Source organism: Chenopodium quinoa, unplaced genomic scaffold, assembly GCF_001683475.1.
Source record: "Chenopodium quinoa cultivar QQ74 unplaced genomic scaffold, ASM168347v1, whole genome shotgun sequence".
NCBI classification, from domain to species: domain Eukaryota; kingdom Viridiplantae; phylum Streptophyta; class Magnoliopsida; order Caryophyllales; family Amaranthaceae; genus Chenopodium; species Chenopodium quinoa.
Window position 1 is genome coordinate 5,391,661 of NW_018742418.1, and position 13,379 is coordinate 5,405,039.

General features: G+C 35.4%; 1 protein-coding gene, 1 long non-coding RNA gene and 1 pseudogene across 4 annotated transcripts; 2 read left to right on the plus strand and 1 right to left on the minus strand.

Moving 5' to 3' along the window:
- Positions 1–4,021: 4,021 nt before the first annotated feature.
- On the plus strand, positions 4,022–6,743 carry LOC110710938 (cytochrome P450 78A4-like). Its single transcript, XM_021889278.1, has 2 exons — positions 4,022–5,108; positions 5,917–6,743. Exons 1-2 carry the CDS (start codon positions 4,182–4,184, stop codon positions 6,538–6,540), a joined length of 1,551 nt encoding a protein of 516 aa, XP_021744970.1. The 5' UTR covers positions 4,022–4,181; the 3' UTR covers positions 6,541–6,743.
- A 265-nt stretch (positions 6,744–7,008) lies between these two features.
- LOC110710954 lies at positions 7,009–10,897 on the plus strand. Of its 3 annotated transcripts, none has more exons than XR_002509238.1 (3): positions 7,009–7,341; positions 7,863–8,630; positions 10,786–10,897. It is a non-coding gene; the product is annotated as an uncharacterized LOC110710954 (long non-coding RNA). The 3 variants fall into 3 exon arrangements; XR_002509236.1 differs by lacking the exon at positions 7,009–7,341 and having other exon boundaries at positions 7,348–8,161; positions 8,410–8,630; XR_002509237.1 differs by lacking the exon at positions 7,009–7,341 and having other exon boundaries at positions 7,348–8,161; positions 8,466–8,630.
- Positions 9,585–12,342, minus strand: LOC110710947 (annotated as a pseudogene).
- Positions 12,343–13,379: the final 1,037 nt, after the last annotated feature.

Here is a 13,379-nt window from a genome sequence, read left to right on the forward strand (position 1 = left end):
GTTAAACACACGACCTTGCGATTAAACCGCCCATTATCCGTCCAACTTCCACAATTATCCGCCTTAACTGTTGTTATCTCATTAATTACGGTTTAATTACGGTTTAAATTCAAATTTTTGGATTAATTAAATCATTCACTTCCCTCCTTTTCTGATTAATTCAAACCCGACCCGTCATCCTTCCAAATCGGGTCTGGGGGGCAAGTTGTTTGGGTCCAATTTAGTCCAATTGTAATCTCTAGTTTTAATGTTGCCGTTGAACGGAAAAGAAAGTATCCACGTGCCTCATGTCTTTTCTTTTCTTGTATTGATTATTGGCAAATTTTATGTGGTCCCATTGTTGTAATGTGCTGCATATTCTTGCAGGTCCCATGCAATATTATTTGGTGCCACAGATTGTAAAGGAACTGTTGCTGCAGATGTGTTTCAGATTCGGCTATCATAAGATATCCTGCTTCTTATATTAAGGTTTTTTTTCCGGCTTTTTATCTCTTATACAAATGGATTTATGATACATGCATATATTGACATAGTGCCTCTCCTTAAGGACCTCAGATTGTCCTTGCACTGTATTATTAATCATTATTGTTATTGTTATTGTTTGGGTCCAATTTAGTCCAATTGGGCCTAGTCATTAAATGATCCAATTAAAAGCTCAAGGTCAAGGTTCATCTCTCCAATTGTGCTAAAGTCAAAAGATCAGTCCTCAAGTCAAGCCAATTGGGCTAAGGCCCAACTTCTCCATATATGCAAAGGTATAAAAGCCATCAATATTACATTTGTACATTCATTCAAGAAAAGCCTCAAGCAATTAATTCTCTTGCATAGTGTTCTCTTCCTACACACTGTACTAACTTTAGCATCGGAGGGGCCTTCCTCGGCAACACCCCCGAGGCTAGTTTACGTGTGTTTACTGTGCAGGAAATCTGCGGCCCAACATCACTTGGACCGAATCCAGTCTTCTCCACCTCATCGGACCTTCGACAAGGTCCCATTGTTTTCACCCGAAACAGTTATTATTGTTAGTCTTATTGTTATTGTTATTGTGATTGTTATTGTTATTGTGATTATTTTATATATGTATAATTCAGGTCATCTTTACTATTTTGTGTACTTCAACTTTTCCATTTATTTACGTTGAATGCTCAACACTTTGACAAGAATATGAAATTTCTGATGAACAGCTTGATATTTATATTACCCCTAACAACTTTTTACTTTTTAAAAAAAAAATTTGCAAATTTGTGACTTAAATGAAATAGAGTAACTGATGAAAAAGTCATCTGATATGGTATATAAATGGGCTTGAAATGAGATTTTGGACCTAATTTAGCACAGAAGTCTAAATATTATGTAAAGAAGACATGCAAAATCTCTTAGGATCAGGTTTATTGTTGATGATTGATACTAGAAAAGATATACAAGTACATGTTTAAAATTTTGAAAGTAAGTGTATACGACATTTGGATAATTGGATGTGTATCCGTATCGGCCGTATGGTCGTATCTAACACTCGTACCTTTGTAGAGCATCATATATTGCTATCCAAAGTGTGTGAAGTACTAAATGTCCTGGAATTTCTAGTTGAGGGCAATAGCTATGATAACACTATTTTCACTAGATTAATCTTTATTAGGCTCACAGAGTCACAGGTCTTAGTGTCCAAGATGAGAGAGATATTTTTCTGCTGTAATAGAGTTTGTAATCTAACTATATGATCAACTGTCTGTATAAGAGTCTCATAATTCTTAGTTTAACCTATTATGTTGTTATGAGTACACATCATATTTGAGTGATTACAAAAATATTAATATGTATTAATCAGGCTTGTTTAAGCATTAGATTTGCCGAATATGTGTATTTATATCTGTTTTGATTATGATTAGGTGTCGTGAACAGGTTTCCTCTATTATTAACACACTCTCGTGTTGTCATTTGCTCTTACGTTAGTGCCTCTTACTTTTAAGTATTCAAAGTAAAATTTCTCTTAGTGTCTTCCAACTAAAGAATACTTTTCTTAATATTTTCTATCTTTTTTCTTTTTATGGCATATCAAAGGCCTGTAAAATTTCTGCTATGTTCTGCTACTTTCATGTGTAATCCTTCCTATGCTATGCTTTGAGTTATTTTATAGAATTTACCGACTCAGGAATAACTTTGGTATAGCACGGATTTAGTAATATTTTTTGGCCCTAAGCCTACTTTGGGAATAGAAGAAGGCTCATTTTATCTTAATGGTGCCTCAAAAGGCATTATCCTGTTCTCTATACAATCCATTTAGTATCCCCAGAATCGCAAAAGTGTTTTACCCCTTCACTTCTAATTGTTCTAGCTCTATGAACTAATTGTGAGCTGTGTTCTTTTATATATGTTACCCCAGACTTGATCACTCAGCTACAAGTGTAGGACATGAGTATGTGTCCAAGAGTCAGACTCGATCAATTTTTAGGGAATATTTTCATTTTTTTCCAGTCCCAAATGAAGTGTCAAGTTTTGGACCTAGATACTTGAGATGAAACACAAATACACAACAAATAGCGTAGATTAGCAGTTATGCACCAATATCCATGGTCTACTAAACAAAAATTCTAAACATGGCTAGAAAATAAATAAATATGGATTGTATAGCCACCTTAAAATTCACCCTTTTCTTTTTTTTTTTTTTTTAATAAAGTAATATTGCATGTCTCTATTGTGTTTCACAATTCAAAATCAACTTTCCTTATCATGTCTTCTGCATCCAGTTTTCTAAGTCCCATTTAAGAACCTACTTTGGGAAGGTGGCAAGACGATCAAAAGCAAGGGCAATAGAATTTTGTTGTAGGTTTTCAGCATGGATTCTCACTAGCTGTGAATTCATGTTAAGTGATATTAAATATTGGCTAATTGTCTAGGTTCGATTTGCTATTTGCCTTCTATCCTAATACATGATTCATAGTTTCTGAAGTTTTCTCTGTGTTGGTTACATGCATAAAATCATCATCTTTTGGTTACATGTGATGTCCGGATAGAGGGAATTAGATGGATGTTGTTATTTTCCTTGTCTTAGGAAAACAATTTTGACACATTTTTGCACCAAATATAGTTGACTACAAGACACATATAGGCTCTTTCTTTTCATTGATAATAGGCATGAAGGTTAGTTTGCAAGACAACATGTTGAAATAAAATTATTTTTGGCCCATTGTGATCGTTTCATGGTCTGTTTTTATAGTGGAATCCTTGAATTTTTCCTGGTCTTTGTATTCTATTTTGTGGCACCTGTATCGGCTTGCATGTAGTTAATTTTTATTTTCAAGAATTTCTTACATGTTAGAGTAGACAGGCCCATTTCCAACTGTCTGATTTAATATTTAATAACAAAAAATTCTTATATCATGGTCCTAAATGAAGTGACAAGTGTACATACCCATGTCCAAGTGTTGAAGATCGACATAGGTATTTGAGTTACCAGGCAACAAAAGTACTGCAGCAGTGGGGGGAGGGGTCAGTGACAAACTAGAAATTTACATGCTGATTGTGGTTATATAAAAGTTGCAAACCAGAATTTATAGGGTAGGGAAACTTACAATCAGTTGCCAAAATAGTATGCCGCCGCAGTGACTCAGTGAGCATAGCTGCATAGGAGGTATTGCAATGGCAACAAATAATAAGGGGTGGTAAACATACCCCCTAACTCTATAAGTTTCTTTGTAGCAAATATAGGAATCCAGTCCATGTGCATGATTAAAAACGAAAATTTTCTGATTAGACAAGGCAAAAGGATTAGTGTTAAATTATGTCCATCCTGCAGGCCTTTGCTTGGTCGTATTCTAAATCAGACTGTCTTTATGAGGGTGCACTTGAAAAAAGAAGGTAGTTTTAGTTAATGAGTGATTGGTAGATCCCCACTAAGTATTGAGAGAGGAACATCGGTCAATGGCATACCTCGTAGCTAGGATTAAGTCCACATATTTTTGATATATAGTATTAAAAATTACTACTAATAATCACTAATTGTAGTTTATTGAATTATTTGTAGACTTAACTCCAACTAACCACCTTAACCTCTATTTTACTTACTGTAGCATATCATCTTTTGCTATATATATGTGTCATCCAACCCTGATATCCTCAACCAAAAAAAAGGTCACAACTCCAGACAATTCTACTACCTCAGAAAAGCTTAGTGATTTACCACTATGAACACCATGCTGGCTTATCTCTTAAAACTACCCCTTTGTCCTGAAACCACCCAACAAACCTTCTTTGCTCTCGTCTTATCTTTCTTGCTCTACTGTCTACTACACTTATGGTTGGTCCCCGGAGGCTTTGCATGGCGAAGTTACAACCTGAATTCGGTCCCTAAACTGAGGGGGCCGTCAGGTTGGCCTGTGTTGGGGACATTGCCTCAGATGGGTTCTTTAGCCCATCGTAAACTAGCCAATATAGCAGCTTCCATGGGCTGCACTAGGCTCATGGCAATGAGCTTGGGCGCCACACCTGTGATCATAAGTAGCCACCCTGAAACTGCCAGGGAAATCTTATGCTCACCTTCATTCTCAGACCGTCCCATAAAACCTTCTGCTCGTTTGCTGATGTTTGAACGAGCCATTGGGTTTGCTCCTCATGGCACCTACTGGCGCCATCTGAGGAGGATATCGGCAAATCACATGTTCTCTCCTAGGAGAATATCGAGCCTTGAAGGGGTTCGACAATGCCTAGCTGATGCAATGTCAGTATATGTGTTGAAGGAGATGAAGGGTAGAGGATTCGTGGAGTTGAGAGGGATATTACTGGGAATCTCTTTGAAGAACATGCTGGAAAGTGTTTTCGGGAGTCACTTGGGTAGTGAAGGGAAGGAGTTAGGGTTAATGGTGAGGGAAGGTTATGAGTTAATTTCTGAATTCAATCTGGAGGAATATTTTCCTTTCGGTTTTTTGGACTTCTATGGAGTAAAAAGGAGATGTCATAAGTTAGCTTACAGGGTCAGTGAACTTCTAAGTCATATCATCAAACTTAGAGAAAAAGATGTTAACTTTAAGAAGAGAAATGACTTCCTAAGTGTGTTGCTATCTTTGCCTGAAGAAGAACAACTAAGTCATTCTGATATGGTGGCTGTCTTATGGGTAAGAATATATATTTACCACACTTTGTAATTAACAAATTACATACTACGTATTTAAAATATGAGGTTCTGGTAAAACCATGCATTGCAGATTTGCAATTAAGTACGCATATTGATAGGATAATTAAACGTCTAAACTTTATAATTATCAAATTACGTGTATAATTTAAATTAGTAATATGGGACATAGAGAGTATATCTAAACCATATCATAGATAACCATCCTTTATGCAATTATGCATTTATGCTAACTTTGTTTTACTTGTGAAGTGTAACGCATATAATCATGAGGTAATCTAAAGTTGGTAGTCTTTTGATCTCTTTTTCTTATGATTTGTCATTGGGTCTCATTCTGTCCAAAATATGGTACAGGTGTCCTGTGTCCATATGCTTTCTTTCATGCTTCTTGGATATTTTTGTCAAGTATATCATTTTCTGATACTTTACCTTTAATTCCAAATCTGTGGTAAATAAATTATAGTTGAGATATGTGTTCATAGTTTGAAACTAGTTGACCCTTGTTGCTTTTCATCATTTTCCTTTTCTTCTGTAGCTCCTATTATTAGAATTGGCATACACATGTTTTAACCCCATTTTAAAACAAATAATGCTGCATATATTAGACTTTTCTAGAGCCGTTTGTATAGTGCTTAACTTTATATTAACTTTTTGTGCATATATATTAGAACCTTTACCTTTTTTTTTTTTTTTTTTTTTTGGGTCACAAGATTCATTTTTGGGGTGCTGATTATGTCACAAGAACCATATAGTATATGTCAATAATTGATCAAAGATAATAACTTTTGCAGGAAACAATCTTTAGAGGAGCTGACACAGTAGCCACACTTCTTGAATGGATCATGGCTAGAATTGTGCTACACCAAGATGTCCAAGCAAAGGCTCAAGAAGAGCTAGACTTGTGCATTGGTAACAGCCAGAGGCAAGTCCAAGATTCGGATCTCCAACATCTACCCTTCCTTCAAGCCATAGTCAAGGAGGTCCTCAGGCTTCACCCGCCGGGTCCTCTGCTGTCATGGGCTCGGTTAGCAATCCACGATGTCCATGTCGACAAGGTTAATATTCCAGCAGGCACAACGGCAATGGTCAACATGTGGGCTATTACCCATGACCCAACCATATGGGCTGACCCATGGGCTTTTAACCCCATGAGGTTCATCAATGAGGATGTTTCGATCATGGGCTCGGATCTAAGACTTGCACCATTTGGATCAGGCCGTAGGGTGTGCCCTGGAAGGGCATTGGGCTTGGCCACCATCCATCTATGGTTAGCCCGAATGCTTCACCAATTTAAGTGGTTCCCATCCCCAATTGCCTCCGTGGATCTTTCGGAGCGCTTGAGGCTTTCACTTGAAATGAACAAACCATTGGCTTGCTCGGTGGTTCCTCGTAGCAATGACATAAAACTTGCTTAATATATTTTGTACTTTCTGTGATTTAATTTAGATAGAATTAAGTCATGAATTATCATGATTAAGATGAGCTCATTAGAGTTGGAAGTTAAGAAATTGTAGTAGTACTTGAATCACAAAGATAGATCAGCTTTATGTCTGAGAAACTTTGGTAGTTTGTTGCTATAATATAACTAATAATGGATATGATGTTTTTAATTTATTTTTGCCTTGACTCGTTATCAAAGTACTAGTTACGTTGTTACTATCAAGTACTCCGTATCAACAGAGAAAATTAAGCGGTTCAGTTATGTTTGTATCCATAAGATTGATATCATATTACTTGAGAAAACCTCACAACGCATTTACTTGATTGAAAAGTATTCATGACCTCAATAAACATGCTTACTATCATCGAAAGGTTTTAATACCATAAGATTTGGTGATGGAGATATATGCGATGTCAAAGAACATATACTATGTAGTTCATCGTGTTATTATATTTATATAATTGTAATTTTACTGGTCTAATAAATTCAAATAAGGTCAAATTCAAACTAATATATTCAAGTCGACAAGGTCAAGTTCGGAGTAATACATTCTAATCCAATGATATAATACTAACATAAGCAACATTAGGTGAAGAGAACACCCCGTGACAAATAAAAATCCCCGCTTTATCAGCTGATCAATCCCATACTCAAATTAACTGTGACAGGTATAGAAGCAAAATGAAAATTAGAATTTGTAAATTCACTCTTTTCAATCTCTTTTTCGATCAAAAATTGGTACTTTGGTTGATTGGAGCTGCTGTTATGAGTTCAGGTGAGGTTCATCGAACCTATCTCAGCTCAAATTTAAAGTTTTCTTCTCTTGATTTCATCTTGTCTTATACAATTTCCTGTGATTAATTGCAACTGTTCCCTTTTTTTTTTTATTGTGAAGTTTTTTTGTAGGGGGTGAGATTGAAAGAAATTTTGGTGATTTATTGTTGTTTGCATGAATTATAAAATGTGGAAGTTCTAGTTGTTTATACACATTTCTGAATTAGGGTGTATATTTATGGAATTTGATTTCTAGGGCATTGCAGTTTTGAATTGTGTTTGAAATTGCTTGTTTGAAATATGGGAGCCTCTAATTGTTTCTGGGTGTTTTGAGCTCATAAATTGTGTTTTGGATGTGTGAATTGCGAAACTCGAGCTGGAAATGATCATTGTTTGTGATTTGTGATTGACTGTTATTTGGTGAGGATTAGGAACCGGGCATTTCTTCGGCTTTGTGAGGATGGTCATTATAATATTTTTTATGTTTAAGTAAATTGTTTGGTTTATTATTTGCGTATGTAGGTTTGAAAGGTTGATTCTATGGTGATTGATGAAATTTATCTCTCTGGACTCTAGGTATGTAATAATTAGACTCAAAATTTTGTCGTCGATAGGAGTGGCTTTTACCAAGACTCGATGTTTTAGTCCTTGTAAAGAAATTTATTTGCTGAATCATAAAATCTTGTTTAATGTTGAAAGGCATTGTTTGAGAAATGATATGTTCATTTTAGTCATGCAATATTCAAGCGGTTCATCGTGCAAAGTTTGAACCTATGTAACAAGGACTCTACTAGAAGTCAGAGTTGAAACATCTTTAAAATGTAAGGTTCTGAACAGTTTTATTTATTTATTTATTTTTTTTTTTCACTTAAACTCCAAACAAAATGTACGTAATGATGGACTTGAGCTAATACAAGTTTTTTATATGAAAGTATGATACCGACCTAGCTGATACCTACACAACCTAATTGATTTGATCTAGCCTTGTTTCTGTTCATCACCTGTTTCTCTATGCTTTTCCTATTATGATCTGTACTCACAAAAGTGATAGTTGGTTTGCACTTTGCAGCAACCTTTACAACTGAATTGTAATTTGTGGCTGATGTATGTTATACAATGAGACAGAAATGCCTTAGGCAATGCAGACCGAGAAAAAAGCTCTTATACAAGTTCTGCCTGGTAACTCAAATCCAGAGTCTTGATATTTCAAAAGAGGCATATTATAATGTTCAAATTGTTGAGAAGAAAGCTGGAGAGTTATTGCTTCTTCTACTAGAGAATAAACTTGTGGTAAGAGCATCCCTCTTGTTTTGAAGATGAATTAATTGTGCTGAACTGCTGATGAATCAATCATAGTTCTCTTTGAATGTTCCTTAAATTGCTTACATGCGGAAGTGAACTAATTGTGCCTTTGCAAAATGAAATGACATTAATTGATGTGCGGGTGTTGATTTGTTGACCTGTGGCTCATATAATAATTATTTGTTGACGTAAATAGATCTGATGAATCTTGTGTTTTTGTGAGTTGGTGACGACTTAACTTTTCCCACATTTCTTTAATTGTCCCAAACTTGTAGAACAAATTACTAAGTACGAAGTATATTAGGACAAGTTTGACAGATTTTGGAAGTGATTACGTGTGACTTGTGCTGAAGCAGGTCTTCCTACTTCACTGTAGACACCACCCAGGTGGTGGTCGTTTGTGTCTTAAATATCTATTTGGCATATACTTGTATATGGCTGTAGGATATGTACCATGCATGGAAAGATTTTGTAGAGTGTATAGGTTGACATCTATTATAGGTGAACTTGGGGGGGACGTGAACTTCATGTGTAAACTTTATTTTACTTTGAATTTCATGTAGTGAATCATTATCTATTTATAATGTAATATTATTCTGTTGTCTCCTTTATTATTTTTCACATTGAGCTCTCAGGTTAACACTTCATACCAGTGTCCCCTTGCCCTCCCAACCTTCTTATTTCCTTTTATTCCGTATAAGATTTCTACCCTTGTTGGCAAACAAACTTTGTTTAACTTGGTGTGTGGAAAGCATTTACTAATAGGCTAATGGCAACCACATCCCCCGCCCCTGCCCTCTTTAGAAATTACTGTATGGTTGTGGCTCCTGCCTTTCACAAGGCGTGGTATATTTGGAGAGCCTCCAATCATTGTGAGACTTGGGAGTAATGGTCCTGACCCCTCCCCCCCCCCCCCCCCCCCCCCCCCACCCCCAAAAAAAAAAAAAAAAAAAAAACTTTCACCCAGGCCGCTTAATGTAGGTGGCCTGGCATGTGAAAAGGATTTTTCTATTAAGAACAAGTGTTGATATTATCCCCTGTTTTCTAGGTTTTTAAGATTAAAGAGATAGATTTGATGATAAGCCATCTACTTGATCTGTTTTGTCTAACTTATTTCCTTAAATTTTATGATTATTCTCATTCAAGAATCAAATTAGGCCAAAACTTTGAAACAAGAACACTCCAGATCTGCATGCCTAGGCGTTTAGGCACTAAACATGGTTCTAGCTCCTTTTTCTCTAGACCAGCATTCCAATAGGCACCCAACATTGTTTCACAAAAGTTTTTACTTTTTATTTAGCCCACCTCACTTTAATGAGGCACAATAAGGCGCTGGAGGATCCCTTTCGCCTCGTTGGAGCCTTTTTATTTGCTCAAGACTCTAAATCTTATAACTGCTTATGAAATTAGCAAACAATTCTACTCTGAAGATTAATTTAAATCATTTTCTTAATATACGTTGCAGTCCACAAAATACCATATATTTTAAAATAGTACTTTCACTATACAAAAAAATTTCATTTGGATCTTCCCAAAACATTTGAAATTTCCTTTGATGCTAAACAAATGATGATATTAAAGGTATATTTATCATGTTGGGGTGTTCTTGGTTGCTATTAAACTGAATGGTCCTTTTCTGTTGTTATACAGCAATTATGAAGTAATATAAATCATAAGCTAACCATGAAATTCATTTAACCAGTGCTGGTTAATGCTTTTTTTTTTTTTTTTTTTTTTTGGAGCTTTTGTAATTTAAGTTGTATAAACTGAGAATGTGAAATGAGCTACTGGGAAGAAAAATTATCCCCTCTGCAAGACTGCAACCCATACTCCTCCAAATTCGAAAAGGCTATGCATTGTCGTTTCCTTCATTTTTTAGAACAAATACTGGGTGACTATCGTCAGTTTTGCAAATACACCAGGTAGATGCACTGTTATTAAATTTAAATAGCTTTTAGAAACTTTAATTGTAAACATAAATATTAACCACCCTTATTTATTGATATCATGATACTCAGTATGTTATTAAAACCTTTTTTTTTTTTCTGGTTCTGTTAATTAACCTGAATGAAGGACCTGTTACATGGTTTTACACGCTACAGTTAAACAGTTTTCATTTCCTTGCAAAAATCTTATTGTCTAGGTTCGCAGCCTCTGAGCTACACCCCGCTTTGTCTCCTTCATCTTTTCCACTGCCCACATGATTAGTGGGAGCCGCATCACTTTCATTCTTGTGTTGATAACATCCCAAAAGAAATCAGTCAACATGGTCTCAAATCCTGGCACTTTAGCATAACCGGGGAAGTAATTGATGTCAATAATAAGGTACCTGCTACCTTCCCTTGTATCTCTAATCATGTCAAAATTAAAAAGATGGAGCTTGGAAGCCTCTCTCAGTCCTTTTGCTATGCCGTGAATGAATTTCATGGAGGGCATTTCAACCCCTTTTATGAATGCATCTTCTTCGCCAGCAGCAAAGCTTGAAATTTGGGAAATTGACTTGATATCCTCATGGTCTTCACATTTAGCATTATCAGAAACATGAAAGTCAGGCAAGGACCTTCTCTTGACGCACTTGACATGGTTTCCAGCCACATAGACCTTGAAGAGGACCCCTCCATGGTTTACAAACTCCTGCAGCACGATAGGTGGTTTCACTTTCTTCAAGCCGTGTAAGCTAAACACCAGGGACATCTCATGAGACTTAGCAGACAGAGGTTTGGCAATGACTGGAAAAGTCAACTCATCTATAGTCAACAAAGATTCAGGTGCATCATGATTTGCGGCGATCTCCACCTGTTGAAGTATAATCAGCTTACAGTTTGGATATCTAACTGGAAACTAGTTTACCTAATTGATCTTATTCCACCAAGAATAAGAAAGTGGGAATAATGAAGGAGTTACAGTCTGATATAACGAAGTCTGATCTTTACCTGTTTAGGTATTCCAATGGAATAAGCTTCAGTGTCTGATTGTTGAACAGGAACAGGGAGATGGTTCACCAGTTTGAGCATTGAAACGCGGTTGTTGAGCTGTTCAATGTCAGCAAGGGAATCAATTATGACAGTCGTGGGGTATTTAACCTTGAAATCAGCCAGCTGAGCACTCCAGTCATCGCCATAAACCTTGTGGACAAGGCAATCGAAGGGGCCTTGTTCGACGAGTGGCTTATCGATGTGGACTTGAATAAGATGGATTCCTCGCTCTCTAGCGTGAGCAACCAGTGAAGGCTGGATTACTGTCTCGAGTTTGCTGGGGGGCATGGCATATCCTATGGTTCCAATAAGCTTCATGTCCTCCTCAGGCATGTCTATCTACTGCTGCTGCTGCTGCTTTTAAATTCTGGTGATCAAGAAAAAAAAAATTGCAAAATTAGGATTATACGGAACTGATTCTGAAAAAGGAAGGAAGGAAGGAAAGAAGGAAAGAGCGGAAAAGGTAACAAATGACTCAGTTTATATTCGTGAGCCTTAGATAAGAACTTGAGAATTTGATGCCAAGATACACTTTTTCAATTCAATACTGCGTACGTGAAGTTACTTTAACATACACTAGTAATAAATCTTCTTTGTTTACTTTGTTGATGTTGTTTTAGGTTTTTTTTATAGAGTACTTGGTTTACGAATATTCTTAATGAATGTGTTTGATCAATTCGTTGTTTCTTTGCTTTTTAAAAAAGGCAAATGGTTAGTGTTTACTTGAATTTCAATTATCACTATCCTACTTTGTTAAACTTATTAGCCCTTTTCTTCTCTGAACTAAAATATTTTCTTATCCTAATATCTTACCTTATTAAGAATTACTCCGTAATAGACCTTATTTGGCTTCGTATAAGGTGTTACTCCATTCGTTCATGAATATACAATTTGAGTTTTACACTATTTTATGTTAACTTGGACTACATTTTTTTTATTAATGTATAAAAATCAAATTTTATTGTATAATACTACGTATGTTGTTGGATCGGTTTTAATGTATATTTTCGAATATTATTTTTTCATATTCTGTAAATTTTATTACTCATAATACATAATTGTGTATATTTAATATGAAATTGTGCATTGATACGAGTGTAAATCAAAATATTGCGAGTATTTGAGAACGAGATTTTTGGAACTATTCATCCTTATCTTATTTGAACTTATGAACCTATATCTTATCTTATCAACTTAAAAGCCCTTATATTGCCTTACGTATATTTATTTTATTTTTATTTTTTTTTTGTTGACACAATCTTACCTATATTTATCTTAAGTTATTAACTCTTTAACCTATATCTTTTATGAACTTAGTAGACTTGAAATAACTGAAAATAGGGCATTTAATTTTACTTTTTAAAAATGCTTTTGTTTGAACTATTCAAACTTCATTTAAATTATCTCAATGAATTTGTAAGAAATTGTCTTGTTTGAAATAAGTTAAAATTTAGATGGACCTAAAAGACCAAGGGTATATTCTACTTTGCCTAGTTGCAAATTTCAAATTCTTACTACTAGCACCCAAAAAAATATATAAATTATATTATGGCATCAGATTCCTGTTGTATGCTTGAACTTTTATAATTAAAGAGAATAATACTAGTAGGAACCAACAATAAGAGAGAATAATTCACAAAAGTATGGTGGGAGAAAGAACGAATTAGGTTCCACAGTACATTTAAAGTTTTCCAAAAGATGTATGAACACAACAATACTCTGGAAACAAATCCGCTTAATAGGAAATACCAAGTATCTTTTC